At 44.6% G+C, this 16,396-nt stretch overlaps 1 protein-coding gene across 5 annotated transcripts in view; it reads right to left on the reverse strand.

Moving 5' to 3' along the window:
* vps13b (vacuolar protein sorting 13 homolog B) overlaps positions 1 to 16,396 on the reverse strand; it is a 319,766-nt gene that overhangs the window by 160,882 nt on the left and 142,488 nt on the right. For 4 of the 5 annotated variants that reach the window (XM_076736852.1, XM_076736857.1, XM_076736853.1 and 1 more), the window contains one exon: positions 11,054 to 11,187. The exons of the other annotated variant lie outside the window; for it this stretch is intronic. In XM_076736852.1, the coding sequence (XP_076592967.1) occupies positions 11,054 to 11,187 (134 nt within the window). The remainder of the gene's footprint in view (positions 1 to 11,053; positions 11,188 to 16,396) is intronic. 5 annotated transcript variants of the gene reach the window in all.

Raw genomic sequence — 16,396 nt, forward strand, 5'->3', positions numbered from 1 at the left:
GCGGCGTGTTATTCTTACTACTCACAAGGCTCACAAACTAAACTCAATTTCTATCCGTAATAGGATGGTGAAAATGTATTTTCTGTTCGGGCAGACCCGTGGAAAGACAGCTTTTCCAAGTGCAGCAAAAGGAAAATTGTGAAATGAATTTAAAAATAGAAATGGGCACAAATAATATCTGAAAGCCAGAAGTATAATTGCAGTGTGGAATATCTGTTACACAACTTTACCCTCTGTGGGGTTCAGGGTAATGTGGAATAAAACTGTAGCAAAAAAATGACAGATAGATGGCCTCTGGAAATGACTCAGGTACACAAACAGTAAATACAGCACAGGGTTGTGTCTGTGTGTGTGTGTTTGTGTGTGTGTGTGATGGGTCGGACGGGGGGGGGCCGGGGGGACTCAGGATTCTAATAAAGATTTGGTTTACATGAGATTTGGATTCAAGTCGAAGCGTACTGTTAGAGGCTGAAGAATGGCAGGTGTGTTCGTGTAGTGTGTATGTCATTACAGAGGGTTCATTGGGGAAATGAGCAGTCAAAGAGTCATGACTCTTCATTCCTCAATGACATCATGTCCTGTCAAAGTGAAACTAAATCATTAAACATAACAAATGGAGTTAAGTGTCAGCGGCATGGGACTGCACTTCAGTTACCCGCTGCCTCTAATGACATATTAATTCAGGAAAAAGCACTGAGGGACAATACGACTGTGTTTCTGTGTGTGCATTCGGGGGCAGGGTGTATCACTTGCAGCACACTCTATTAATATACTTCAAAAACAGCGGAAACACTTTTCAATTTTGACCAGGAAATCTCTGTTAAGAAAAAAAGACTGAAGCCAATCAACTCCTTATGAGTCTGCACGTGCCGGGCTTTGACTGTGAAAACACGCTCAGATGACGTGCTCACACATTTACAAAAGCACATACACACATACAATATGTATGTGCTTGAATACAGTACACGCACACTTGAACACACACACACACACACACACACACACACACATATCATATCACTCCATTGCAACTGCAGTCATTAGTCATTTAAACTCAGAATGAAAAAAAAAAAAAAAAAATTAAATAAATAAAAACCCAGCGGCTTCAAGTCAAAACACCTGAATTAACATCCCCCGTCTTCTCTTTCTTCAAACAAGTGCTGCGCTGAGAGAGCCCCCCATCTCTTTTTAATATCCTTGTTGAGACTTGGTGCTGTGCTTACCACTTCCTCTGAAGGATGGCACCTGCAACAGCAATGAACTCAGTGACACAACACTGCTGAAGCTAGAAGGTTGTATCCCCCGGTCCTGCTGCTGGGTGTTACGTTAGATCAGCACAACAAGCTGGCTGCTGCATCCTTTTTCCTCCTCCTTTTATATTTGCCCTGTGGGTGAAATCACCACAAAAGACATCCAGAAACTGGGCTGATGAGAGACTCCCCTTCAGTATGATTTACACAGAGTAGTGAGGATACTGCTGTTTGGCACAGAATCAGACTGAGGAGACTGAGCAAAGACTGAGAGTGTGTTTGTACTTCTAAAGATGCATTTGACTCATTGCTGCCTTTCATCAGTACATCCCTGTTCTGCAGAGAAAACGTGTTATCTGGATGGCTCATTCAGAGATGAGAGCGAGTGATCTGAAAGCACACAGCCATCAGGGGAAACAGAGACTAGCTGGAAATAATAGAGGAATCTGTATATCATGGAGCATAACAGACTCATGTTCTTCAGTTGTATAAGTCTCAGTGTGCACGCTGACAAACACAGGGTTCAGTGAAAAGTCCCACAGCCTCAGTGGGAGTGCCAGTGGTTTTTGAGTGACAGCCTGGTTATTTAGTAGGTGACCAGTGCTTATCCTGGGACTTAGGCCTTGATCCCTTGCTCTTAGGCCTCTAAATGAACAAGGATCTTCTTACACTTTGATCTACGATCACTCAGGCTCTAATTCAATCTGGATTCTGGATCAGGAAGCCAGCATATGCTGTCAGGAGTAAATAAATACTACTAGAAAAGAGACAGATGAACAAAAAAGCCCGAAATATAAAAAACCCCCCGAAACATATCCATTTGGAAAGTACTTTGATTGAATGGTAAGATGCCTAAAGACACATTTTTGTTCTCTGTCTCTTTCTTCTCATCCCTGCCTGGCGTCACATCACAGAGTTCTAAATATGGGATTGTTCCATTTTTTGCGGCAAGTTCTGCTCAGTTTTATTCCTGATCACTTCCCCGCGCCATCAGATAGCGTTCAGAATCCAGCCACATGTGTGGACCCTGTTTCAAATCTTTCGGTCTTAATACCCCCAAAAAGCGTCCCTGACTTCCTCCTGAGCAGCAATGGGAGTGTATGATCTGTCTTGTGTAGCATTTTTCCCTTGAGTCTTTGTGAAGATGGTTTATCTGGTTCCAGCAGAGCAGGTTCTAATAGAGAGGAAGCGGAGGGCCAAACACACTTAGGCTTTAAAAGGCTGGGGCCATGTGGAAATGGCCTATATAACCACAGGAGGCTCTTAGGATCCGCCATGCCTTGCCAGTAAATGACAGAACGGTGAGTTAGATGGAGGACAGCCTGTCTACTCTGAAGAGCAACTTCAGCTGAGAGTACATCATTCTCAGATAGTCATTCTTAGAAGTACAGTTACATGTTTCAGGAATGAACTGACAGTTTGCGGGGAGGTATAAAGACCGGCGCTGTCTGAAAGAGGAATTTTAGAAATCATAGCTAAACAACACAAGGCTGTAAATGGTGGAGAATGTTTTAGAAAACTGAAGGTATGCCTCACACCAAATCTGAATGAGCGTAAGGGGATATGAGCCATCTTTTTTCTGTGTAAAGTGCTGTTTATTAAACTGCTAATTTTATAAGCACTGTCTCTTCGGACTAGCTTGTCCTAACCCAGGAACTTTTCTGTCCATTCTGACTGTCCTCTATGACACAGACGTAATGCCTGGTGCTCTTCTTGAACAGTATTTACAGCAGCACAGCTGTCTTTCTGCACAATCTGACTCAGGGTTCATACAGCTTTTTGAGTAAAATTCAAGTATGTTTTAAGCACTTTCATGACAACTAAATAAAAAATTCCCATTCCTTGAAACCTTTATCATTACATCTAAATTGTAACTTTACAGGAATTAAGAATTACAGAATTTCCTCATTCCCACTGTAATCAATGTCACTTTGTCAGACCAGCTGTTCACATTTACTTTAATTGTATGTTGTGATCATGGTTATTCATTGCTTGCTAATGCTTACCAACAGGGGACTTACTGTATCTAGCCATGAATGATAAGTGGACACATCAGTGAACAGGATTGTTTCATGTCAAATATCCAAAGATCTTTGGTTTACATGAGTGACTGTGTTGATGACACACCAGATTATGTAGGAAATCAAGCATTTTCCAAGAGAATGTTTAAACCCAAGCACATTCCTAAACTGATAAATATAATGGTTAAAAGTAAGCATTTTCCAAACTTTGAAGACATCGTGTGAACCCTGCTGACAGGACTAAATACAGTTTCTGTCACAGTCATCTAACTTGGACCCAGGCAGTGAACTACGTGTCAGACATTTGTCCTGTGGCGTGGTGGTCAGATCCGCTGTTAGGCTTATTGTTTTCATATCACTGCAGGGAAGAGAAACTTGGAGGCTCTGGCTCCGTACAGACCTCAGCACAGCACAAACCCTGTAGGCCAAGATCATCTCTCTGTGGAGTGACCCCACAACATGTGAAACACGCACATTCAAGCACGTATGTACTGACACATTTTTCCCTCATTTTCTCTACTGCGCACTCTTCTTTACACACACTTAGACACACAGAATAAGCAAGTCACGACACACAGGAAATCACCCAGAGATAGAGGAGAGGAAATTAGAAACACCCTCCCAGCATCCCGGGTGAAAACATTTGCAACTCTGGAGCAGAAGAATCTCAGCGGAGAGATCGGCAGCAAACGGAAAACACATCCCTTTGTTTTTAAAAACCTGATACCTCTCCAAATGTAATCTTCCTGTTCCTGCACCAGACGGGACACTGTGTTTCCTAAGTGGCCGGTCAGATGAACAGAAGGTCCACAGAGCGAGCCCCCCCCTCATAAAAAAAAAAAAAAACATCTCTCTGGATACCCCACCCACTGTTAACCTTCTTCTGCCCTTTCTTCTGCGTATCGTGCATTCAGCTCTGTCCAAAAACACATTTGGAATGGTGAGTGTAATAGTAAATAGTGTAAAAAGAGTGTAAATAGTGTCTCTCTTTAAATTAACATGATAAATGTGTGTATCTGAAGATGAAACTGTGCAGTTGTGTGTGCGGTGCTTGGATGTAGACGAATGAAGTTTTTTTTCTCAGAAACCTCAGAAAGCAGCTTTCCCCCCTGATGTCTATGAGAAGGGCATTTAAGCATGATGCCTCCTGACAACAGATAGGCTACGTCTCACCCACATGCCACCACAAGCAATAAGCTCGTGGCCTGGCACAGCAGCACGGCCAGGCAGCCAGCCATCCCTGTGGCCCTGCATTCCTCTCTTCTAACACTGCTTACAGAAGCTGACAAGCGCTGGAGGTCTCCCTGGCCGAGGTGGAAATCTGCAAAAATAAACGCTTTAGGTGACATGAAGGCTTTGTTTGTTTCTGCTGGCCCGGCTGTTTGTGTTAGCGCGGTGGGTTAATTGCGACTTTGATCGCTGCGTTTATTGATCCAGCAGTGGCCTTAGGAGTGCGGCTGGCCTGGCCTGCCTCGCCTGCTCCAACCCCTGATCTCAAACAATCACACCTCCACCACCCCAGCATGGTGAGCCACTACAGATGGGGTCTAAGGGGTGGCCATGCCAAACTAGGGATGCGGACGCACTGGGAGAGGATGGTCTCAAACGGGAGTACTCTGATGTGATAGTTGAGGTCTCGACTGAGCAGGGCCAAGGACAATTAGGACGGGGTGGCTGAGTTTAAGTGAGAGAAAGTGCAACTTGATTAGGAATGTGGTGAATTGGAGTGGAATGGACTGGGCTAAAGGTCAGGCAATGGGTTATGCAAGATTCATGGTACAGCACAGAGCTCAGACAAAAGCCCTCACATACAAAGGGCTAATGGTAAGTAGGTTGGATTGTAGTTTGGTCAGATCTATGAAATAGGCTTGGCTTGGTTTATCTACAGTAGTGGTATGGCCAGACAATTTTTCTCTGGGCCAGCTGAAGTGAGTGGAGGTGGCTGTGATTATGTTATGCACTATGTAATACTAGGCCAAGTTGGATCAGATGGTGATGGACTGCAGATGAAAAGAGCTTTTTATTGGCTAACTCTGGCAAATTTTCACCACTACTGATTTATGCAGTGTGACCAAATCAAGTAGGCCAAACCGGGCTGTTCTGTACCTCAGCTGATCTGATTTGACCTGTGTTTGGCACAGCTTCCTCCTCTGTCCCCAGACAAAGGGTGGATGCATGCTCCAACAATTTAACCAGATTCACCTCCAAACACGCTTTCCAAAACACTTCCAGAAGATCAGGCTGAAAACCACCATCATTTTTCCCTGACAATTTTTAAAACATCCCAATCTTGAAATTGTAGCTGCTGTGAGCTTTTATCCTAATGAAAATCAGTTCCAGGTCTCTGGGCCTCTGAGGTTCAAGAGGTTACAGACACAAGAGAATCCTGGTAAGCACTTTTCCAGTGCAGCCCAGTGAGAGGGTCAAATATGTGTGTGCGTCTATAATGGCTGTGAGGTCATCAGTGCATTGACACAGCAGCAGATGATGGAACGGGATTCTGGCCACACATGCACATGAGCACTCCCGTCAACATGTACATGCACACACACGCACACAGAGTGTTCTCACCCGGTAAACAGCTAATGACACATCTACTGTTACATTGTGAGGTCTTGAATTAGATCAGGCGATACCAGAGAGGATGAGTGTGTAATCAGGAGAGAATGTACACCCTTTCTCTCACTCTCCTTCATATTCCCTCAGTACCTCTCCTGTATCCCCCTCTCTGTTCTTCCTTCTCTCTTTCCTTCCTTCCAATTTGCTCTCTGTGTGAAGATATGTATTTGTGGAGACTCAATGACTGGAGAGATACCGCGTTCTGCCCTCAGGATTAACCCCTCTTTCTGTTTGCACTACAATCAATCAGTACTTAACTTTCTATCACACAACCAGATGATGCAAGCTACAACACAAGCACTTAAACATGAACACCACAGCATGCCAAGCACAGAGAATTCATCTCAGTTTCAGTCTTTTGGGAAGCTTGCAACAAGGTGTGCTACCATGCAGATTTCTAAGAGCTCAGAAGATGCAATGTGCATGTCCATGTGATACAGTAAAATACATGGAGTCTACTCAGAGTGGGCACATGTGTGGTTTAACTGCCAGCGTTAAAGTCAAGCAGGCATTCTATGCTTGAAAAGAGTATTTCTAAATGGCTGGGGGACCTCTGAGGGAATTATATGGAGGTGTTTTGTTTGAGAGGGTGATTATAGATTAATGGAACTGCTGTTTCATTACATTCTATTCATACTAATATAGCAGTGAACTGTCCTGATAAAACTGTTTTTAATCTAACATTTTCAAATCTGGGTTCCTCTCTCACAGTGGGCAGCATACCTTATTCATGGCTGGAGCTGGGGCTTCATTTCATTTTCACTGAGGTTGATCATAATAAATCCAAATCTTTGCACGTCCCCTGCATAAAACACCTGAAGTATCTACCAAAAAGCATTTGCGTTTAGATGAGCTCCTCGGGTTTGTAGCATGACACATGTCACATTTTAAAAGTTGACAATATTTTACCACAATCCACAAAGAAACATGATGTTTAAAGTGGCACAAAAGGAAAGTTTGGAAATTGTGGAATCTGACAGACAGGGAGGATGAGGTGTTGAGTGGAGGGATGATAGGATGGAGGAAGGGGGGGGGCAGAGGATGAAGTAATGTGCCTGCAGAAGGCGCTCCAGCCGGGGGTCAGATCCTGTTCATGGAAACCATCTGGCCTGCTCGATCTGAGCCACACCAAACATACAGAACACATGATCCTCCTTTCTATCTCTCTCTGACTTCGCTCTGCCTTCAAACTCCCCTTCTGCCCATTTCTCCTTCGTCTTCCTCGCTTCCTAACCTCCATCTCCTTTCCATCACTTTACCTTCTCTACCCCACTGCTTTTTCTCCTCTTGTTCTCCCTCAAAAAATATCCTACTCATTAATGCATGGCAGCTGCAGGGAGCAGTGTTACTTCATTTTTCCATGGCAACAGTCTCTCTGTTTCAGTGGATCTCATTTCAGTTTTGGTAGCAACGTGCTCCTTTGCCAGCGCTGAACACATTCATGTGTTAAATAGAAGGAATTATTGCAAAATTCCTGAAATAGAATCACCGTCCTGATCACTTGCAATTATTATCACAGCTCAGAGAGAACATGGGTGTCCTCGGGGAGAACGGGGCGGAGAAGAGGAGATGACAGGATGAAAAGTGTTAAGGGACGGTGGGGGGGCGTAGAAGGACACCAGAGGTAAGAGCATGGGAGGCAAAGTGAGGAGTTTAGGAGATATACTGTATGCAAAGAGTAACACAATGAGTTGGAATGAGAGAAGGCAATAAATCTGAGGGTCTGAATGCCAAGGCTGAGGGTAAGTGACCATTTTAAGATATGCCAGGCCACTCTGGCCAGGATGACAATTGCTGCTGTGCCCTTCAGCCCTAATGTGAAGTGACTACTAAAATAACACCACCTACACATATTACGGCCTTGCATGACCAAGAAACTGTAGCTGCCTCTACAAGGGAAAACACACATCCACACTGTACTCTGTCCCACACTGTGTGTATGACACAGATGATCTGTGCTGCATGTAATGCCAAAAAAGACTCCACCATCATGGGCCTGTGGGGCTCAGTTTGGATGACCTCACCATGCCTGCTGCAATGGTGCCACAGAGACACCGGCTTTGTCGCTCTCAGTGAATGTCTTTTTCTCCCACGTCCACATTCTCTCTTTCTCTCATTTCATCTTTCCCGAGGAGCATCTAAATTAATTGACTACTGTAGTGATTCACAAATGTGTAAACTGAGCCATTTCTCTTTGAGCCAGCCAGCCTGTCTGTTTTCAACATTAGCTGCTCGTCTGTCTTTATCATTGACAGTTTCTTGAGGAGATTAAAGAAAATTCTCTGATGGATTGCGAATAATGTTCGGGCCATTTTCATTGCAGGGTGAAAATCGCCTATCATTCCCAGTGAGGTAACAGGAGAAGAGGGTCTTACAAACTGAGATAGATAGGAATGTAGTGGATTTGAAGTCACAGAGGAACCACGGCTCAGAATCATTTCTGGGGTTTGGTTGGAGCACTCAGCCACAGATAGAGCGTGACACTCATGGATTCAGATAATAATCTATGCCCTAACCACGCATGACGGGACATCAGCAGGAATCAATGCTAACTATGTCTGTCATTGAAAAAGACAAGTTTGGTGTAAAGAACGATTTTAGAGCAGAAAGCTACAAATAGAAACAGTGCATGTTCTGCTTTTTCCAGCTGCTATTCTGGTTTTAGACTTTGAGTGGGATATGTGTCTAAGACATTACATAAGCTATATTCAAGCATAGAGCTGCACTGCAGTGAAATGCACAGTGCAATGGGACAGAATTGCATACACAGATTTTTTGAGGTTATGCTGTTTCTTGAGGTAAGATAAGGGTTGATGCTGCGATGTGCATTCGACCTTCAACAGCTTCAATGTGTGATCCAAATGCATGATAGGAAAATGATGGAGCGATGTGTGACCTGCTGACAATGGTGGATTAAATGACACCAGACAGTGGCTGAAAAATAAACACCTCATGTTACTATTACTGTACCGTTTCCATTCTCCATTAACACTTTTTTCTTACCTAGTCCTATTAAAATGAGCCCACAGCCTAGCATCTGTGTTAGACCTCTACCTCCTCACCTCCTGCTGTGAATCTGAAGGAAAGAATTTATGTCACAGAAACAAAGCATCATAACTGCATCTGGGACCAGGACCATGAGATTTTTGAAACCAATTTACACAATCACCAGCTATCACGTGTCCCATTCTGTTTGAATAGCCTTAAGCGGTCTGAGCAACCACACAATAATAAATACTTTTGCAACTCTCTCTCCACCAATCTCACTCCCCCACCTTCACTCTATCCTTCCTGCTCCTCTCTTCTCTGTAAAAGACGGAGAAAGCACTGCATGCTAAATTGGGCACATGTGCAGCAGAAGTGTGAGCCATTAGGTATTCTGTTTACACCACACTAAAATAAATGGAGTGGTTTAAGTTTGGGGATATCCAAGGCCTGGGGTACCAGCTGTCGGGTCGTTCGGTTTGGTCCGCTTCCACTCCCATGTCAACAGGACAGACTGTTTCCTAATTACTGCTGCAGTACGTGGTGTGGTCCCAGTCGCACAGCCGAAGGGGACAGAGGAAAGTGGAGGCAATGACGGGCTCGGCAAACTATTAGAGGGTTGAGTTAACTTTTGTGGAAGTACTGTAAACAGCTCAGTGAGCTGACATGGGACCCGGGCTCTGGAGCATTATTTCAATTCACACGCGTCATGCTCTCTTTCATGTTTGACTGACACCAGTTTGTGTGGTCCTAGCAATAAGAATTAAGATGAATTAAGAGCAGTTGTTGGACTTCTGTAACTTTGGTTACTGTTTACATGCACAAAGAAACTTGCCTATAAGCCATATTCCAATTGAACTGACTGATTTAGTTTACCTGCTTTTTGCAATCAATCCCTGCAACAGAGTATCCCTGTTGCCATGAATAAATAAATAAAGAGCACACTGCTGAAAAGGTACGAAAATAGAATCCAGTGAAGTTATGAGCTGTGAGATCACATCACAAGTCTGAGTCTGACTGTGGACAAAACCAACAGTCAAAGAATACATCCACGCTGGAGTGATCTGTGGGGTATCTGAGGTGAGAATACGAGGCAAACTGTAGTATTTTAACACAGTTCTGATGTTACAGTGGCCAAACAAAATCCAGGATATCTGAGTAACAACAACATTAATAGTCAGGGAAAATGTGTCACTGTCTTCACAGTAATGTTTGCACATCATAGACCAGCAGTCATAAATGGAGCCCACACACTACTGAACACAAAGACGTCCACATGCTCCGATCAGTAATGTCCCACATGAGCACTGTGGTACACACACGCACACACACACGTGCATACATTATGACGTCCTGCTCCTGCATCAAGTGGAGTCCCGTCAGAGAGTTGTCAGCACTTCCTGATGTACTTCAGATGGGGCTGGTTGTGATGTGGGCTCTGCTAACTGGTGCAGTCAAGATGCAGCAAGCAGCCACACAATGGGAGCACTTAACTATCCAGTCAGACACTTAAGCAGACAGACAGGGACATCCAGCAAGCCAGCCAGTCAACCAGAAAGTCAGTCCGCCACAAAGGGACATGAGACATTACGTATGCATCTGTATGTAAAATAGGCTAATGGGCTAACAGCTAACAGAGGTCCCTGGAAGCTATATGGCCACAACCAAAGAGAGAGCTAAGCTGGGTTGGGCTGAGCTAAACCTCAGTAATTCACAGTAACAAAGGAGAGGAAGAAGAGGACAGGGAGAGGGGTTAAGAGTCTCTAAAACAGATCTGGGACTGGTGTTTGGAAATACAAAGCTGCTCCCGGACTTGTGTGACAGCCAAGAACTTCTGTATAAGGTCAAGTCAAAGAGGAATCAGTTGGTATTCTCGCTGATGCTTGAACCCTGAAGATAAACAGTGGTATATATTGGAAGCCGAGACATTTAAAGTCGTTATGGACGGATCTGTGGTTGCCAGACTTCACTGTAACTGCAATAACATGAACTTGGTGTGTAGCTCAAGAATATTTTAGCAGCGTGGACTCTTGTTGAAATGTCCTGGAGTATCGCTGACTGATGACCAACATCAAAGGACCGCCATCCAAAATCAGCGCAGCAGAGGAAAGAGGTATCTTGTGTACCTGCTCCAATATCCAAAGCACAACAATAACGGTAGAGAGTGCAGGTTGGTACCTGGAGCGTAAGGTGTTTGACAGCATCCCAGGCGTGGGCAATGAGCTCCTTCATTCTCTCTTCTGAGGCTGTCCATGACTCCTCTGCTGTGGTGTCAGGCATCACCTTCATTGGGATGGACAGGGGACGTGATTCTGGGAAAGAAGGAAAATGAAAAATATATAAGACATTGGATTCATACATTGCTTCAAAGCAGTTTTTCCTTAACAATCAGTGATATTCTGGTTTTGCATCATTTTCCAGTACCGTGTCTACCCAGTAATAATGTAAATTAGGTTTGTTTAAACTTTTGGTAGTTTCATGACTTCTCTGTGATGAAAGCACCGCTTTACCACAGGATTGTAGCAGCCCGTAACACATTATATAAAATCAATATATGCTAGATGAGAAAATACTGTCCTGCATTCATTCTTTCTTTAACTCTCTTCATAATTCACTGTTATTTTCATTTGCTGTACAGTATCATGTTATATGATGTTTAAGTGACACCTCATTGAGGTGATGTAATGTTGGCACTCAGGTTTCTTGTCTCCTACAGCGAGAGAGGGAACTATGAGAACTGAGAGAATGCGCACACACACAAACACACGCACAGTATCCTAGACATGACATGTCCTGCTGTGGTCCAGACGTAGGTCGATTGTCTGCGCTGACTCTTGTGGCAACAGCCAAGCACACAAATCACACAGCAACAGCCCCCTCGATTAGCCTTTGCGCTAACCGTATGAACCTGGAGCTCAAAGCACACCTTCATTGTCCAAGAGACAGTCGCTGTGAGAGAAGGCAGACAGATAAAGGAGAAAAGGAGAGAGGTGCAGAAGCAGAAGCAGAGGGACTGAGACAGAGGCACAGAGACAGAACACACATTCTACCAGGTTAGCCTGAGGTCTGTGGATGTTAAAGCCATCAGGGCGTCAGAGGTGAGGGAATGGGGGTCTCTCTGAAGACACATTAAGACATATTCCATGATTTAAAGGTCTGCCTTGCTCAGCAGCTCTATCCCACAGTTGTCATGAAACAGCGGTGATGTCACAGCACCGCCGTGACTCCTCAGACGCCGCGCTCCCAAATATCACTAAAACAGCCAAATGGGTTGGCATGGCAACAAGAGTGTGTTGCCGGGGGAATGGATGAAAAGGATGCTTGGTTACCCCGGTTTGTGGCCGCTGTGGCAACCTGCCTAAAACTTGTGGGTGGAAGTGTGTGTGTGTGTGTGTACGGCTGAGTGACTTAGGTCACAGGTGCATGAGTGTAAAGTCTGTGTGTATGTGTGTGTGTGTGTATGTGTGTGGAAGTGGAAGAAAGCAGACCGAAGGACGAGATCATCACGTCTGGACTCTCTTACAGTATTTTCTCACACTCAGCATCCAGGTGCTTCTGGCATTCAGGGACTATGAAATGGACCATATTTGTCATGATGCCTACAATCAGCGTTGCATCATTACGTCCGAAGCACAGTACTTCGACCACACTGTACATTTTGTACATTTGACAACCCACATTTTCCAATCTGCCTTCTCCCTTTTTCTTATTCCTCAGCTGCATTGTTTCTGTGAGCCTCGTACACAACCATTTCCAGCGTTCACATACTTTACTAAATATCCACACATTTAGTAAAGCATGCAAAAATTGACTTTGACAGGACAGATTGTGTTTCATGGACTGTCTTTCATAGACTAATGTGCAGAGAGTGCTGTATAAACCACTGTGATATCATTGGGTTGTCAATAGTGTTTTGTTGTAGAGGACTGTGTGTGTGCGAGAGTATTCCTGTCACACTGCATTAGAGAGCTGTTTCCTGTTCAGCTCTGCAGGGGATCCTTATGTACATGACAGAGCTCTGTGGCTGCTGCTCTCTGTCATGTGGTCCAGCTGTCTAGACCCGGGAGACTTTACCCCAGGGACTGGGCATGCTCTGCGTGCATATATACTGTATGTGTGTGTGTATGTGTGTATTCGAAAAGTAGGTTGTGACAATGTTGTGTATCTGCATCTGTGTGTTTTTAAAGTGTGTGCGCTTACATTGGCATCAATGTCTACACACACAGACAAGTGTGTGTGGGTGTGTTAGCGTGGGTGCGTATGAGTTCAAGTCCATGTGTGGTTATCACTGGCAATACCCCTGTCTCACTGTGTCTGTCAAAGTCATGGTAACCCCCATCCACACTGGAAAATATAACACACACATATATCTACAAACACACTGCCCTGACAAGACACAGCAGAAAAAAGATTCAATCAGACCCCAAAGTGAGTTCATCTCCTCACCGACTGATGGAGACCACCCTTCTGAGCTTCAGACACATCAATCCAAAATACCAAAATAATCTATTACACAGTATGAGAGTGTTAGCAAGAAGGTGGTGTGGACCATGCATGAATCTAAACTGGAGGCTATGCTGAATTACAAATATGTGAGTTTATGTGAGTAGGTGTGCAGTGTGCAATAAGCAGCATGCATTTTGCATTTTACAATGCAAAACATGCAGCAAGTATCAATACATGTGTACTGTATATGTGAGCAAACAGGTCTGGCCATCAGAGAAGGCCATGAACAGTTCTAACTATTACCATTAAATTCAGCTTAAAACACTCTGACCTTCTGCTCTCTTCAACATTTTTTTCTGAGTCATGTTCTAGAGGAACTCACTCTTCAGATTATTAATTTTTGGAAGGGCCTGAGGTGGTACTGGCTGCAGTTTTCATCTAAAAACTTGTTATTGCCCAACTCCTTCAGACCTTATAGCTAACCTTCACCTGAAGCCTTTTTTGACTTTGGGGGTAGGCCAGACTGTGAAAGTCCTTCCCCAGAGAGAGTCTGTTAGGCCAATCAGAAAGTGTGCTAAAATACAGCATAGGCAGTAACAAAGGAGGGCCAGTCAGCATGCAGCCCAGCGCTTTGTTTTAAATACCATTCCAGGACTCTGTTTGTTAATCCTGGGGTCATTATTTGGAATGAAACTGCCATATCTTGTTATAGTGACTTGGCGCCCACCATTTCTGCTGGGAGGGGATTGAGAGAAAGAGAGAGGCAGGCAGGGACAGAGAATGAGAAAGACAGAGAGTACACAAGAGGTCGAAATTCAAATGAAAGAGAAATATGACAGGAGCGCCCGAAGCTCTTAAACCTGCCCAGGGCTAACAAGTCCTGAGAGTCCTCTTAAAGTGGGGTTATTCCCCCTGTCTCGTGCCATCTCAGCCATGTCCTCATTTTCACCCTCTGTTAGGCCATTAGGCTAATATCTTACTGGCCAAACTCTGACCGTACACCCTTCCCCTCTCCTTTCCTCCTCTGTTTTGTTCTCACTCTCTCCAACCACTCCCTCGGTGTTTCTCTCCCAGCATTCAGCTGGTGTGTGGAGCTGCCAGTCCAGTCCCCTATAAACATTCTAGTGTTCTGATGGTGATTATTCATCCTCTTTAACAGCTCCATCACATCTCCCAGCAAGTGAAAGACCCCGGGTCTTTGAAGCCCACAGCCTGAGCATGTGTCAAGTGATCAGAGAAAACGCAGAGAGCAGAGCCCCATTACAACACGTTGACTTTAAGGCGAGAAACAAATCAGTGTTGCCTCATTTCATGATGTACAACCCAGCGCTGCCGCAGCAGAGTAACACTGCAGTAAAACGTGTGAGGGCGTGTGGTGTGTGTAAATCGCACATCATACAAATGTGTGATCCCCGCTCACAATCGAAAACACGCATCAACACGCTCACAAAATCGTTCCGATGCACTCGCAGTCACACAACACCAACATCATAACAGCGCCAGTGAAATTTCCACTGCAGTCTTCACAACAACAACGGCACGCAGCATCCATATGTCCTTCCCGAGCAGTTGAGCAAGTCAACCATAAAAATGGCCTCATTGAGGGATCTCGACATTTCCCCCTGCCGCTTGCTATCTTTCTGGTATGTTCCCTATTACAAATGGTTTACAGTGAGTTGAAGTGTTGTATATTCTGTTACAGCTGCGTGCAGAGGCAGCAATGGGGCTCTTTAATAAACCTGCCCGCCTATTTGTTTTGGATGCAAGTTGGTGTTTGTTTAAATATTTACGTGACTCCATTTGTTATGGCGTTATTGAAGCCGCCATGAAAAAGTGGTGGTGTAGCCAGGCTGACTGAACGGGGGAGGAATGGGGATGCAGTGTGGCAAGAGGACTGTGTGCTTTAAAAGTTCTACCTTGCCCATTTATTTCTACTTCTCTGCACACACTGCATCCATGTACACAATGCACCGATAAGTCTTCAGAAGATCAGGCACGCAGAGACAGACTCTGATGGCTCTGGCAAGAACGAAAGCGAGAAGAGGGTCGCACGCATTTCTCATTGATATCGTCATCGCTTTCATCATCACTATCATCAGAGCTCAGAGTGATCATACACGGCATGGCTATCCAATCTACACAATATTCGTTTGAGATACTTATCTAAAAGAGGAGCGGAGTGGAGAAGAGAGGCCTTCTGCCAGCCAGACCGTGACACAACACGTAAAGAATGAAAACAGAAAGACTCGTCTTCTCAGTGTGACACCAAGACCTTATGAAACGTCCCCTGTGAAATCTCCTCAAACCGGTTTCCAATCCCATCCCGTTCCTCTGTCATGTGAAGTAAACCCCCTCCAGCCTGCGCAGTAATTCACGCTACGTCTGCGGAACCACAACTCAACCCCGACTTCCCTCTCTGCTCCTCTCACTTCAACCTCACAAACCACAGCCAACATCCACAAGACCTAATACCCTTATCATTCACAAAAGCAGAGAAGGGATACGTAAGGACAAACCTTCTCCCCACTGACGGTTCTGCCTGTCCTAGAAGTCAGTGAGTGCTCATCAGCGTGCAGAGGCCAAAGACCTTCTCGGCGCGTAGAGTCCCCCCTTAAGACTACAACCATTCTTCTCTGGGGGGCCTCCAATCTCATTATTCCTCCTTTTTCTTGTTTTCTTTCCCCACTCCAACCATCATTACCTTGATAAATTATTGACTTTACCAGAAAAATTAAACTATATAAATAACTCCACAATGAAAATATTATCCCCTTCTGAAAAGTGCACAGCAGCCAATAAAAACCTGCCTGACTTCTATCAGGCTACTTGGGCTTGGACTACAGTTATGTGTGACTGTGTTGTTCTGCCTCAAGTCCTCTCATCAATTCTCCCTCTCTCTTTTATATATGTGTATATGCTTTTCTTTTTCCAAAATATATTAATCTATGTGTTTCTCAACCATGAAACCTGGACTTTCTTTCCTGTTCCCAATCTCTCCCCATTTTTTCTTTTTTTTTTGCTGACGCACTACGGTCGAAATCACAGGAAAGCCATCAGTGCAGGAAGGTTTTATTT

Source organism: Chaetodon auriga, chromosome 8 (assembly GCF_051107435.1).
Source record: "Chaetodon auriga isolate fChaAug3 chromosome 8, fChaAug3.hap1, whole genome shotgun sequence".
Taxonomy (NCBI): Eukaryota; Metazoa; Chordata; class Actinopteri; order Chaetodontiformes; family Chaetodontidae; genus Chaetodon; species Chaetodon auriga.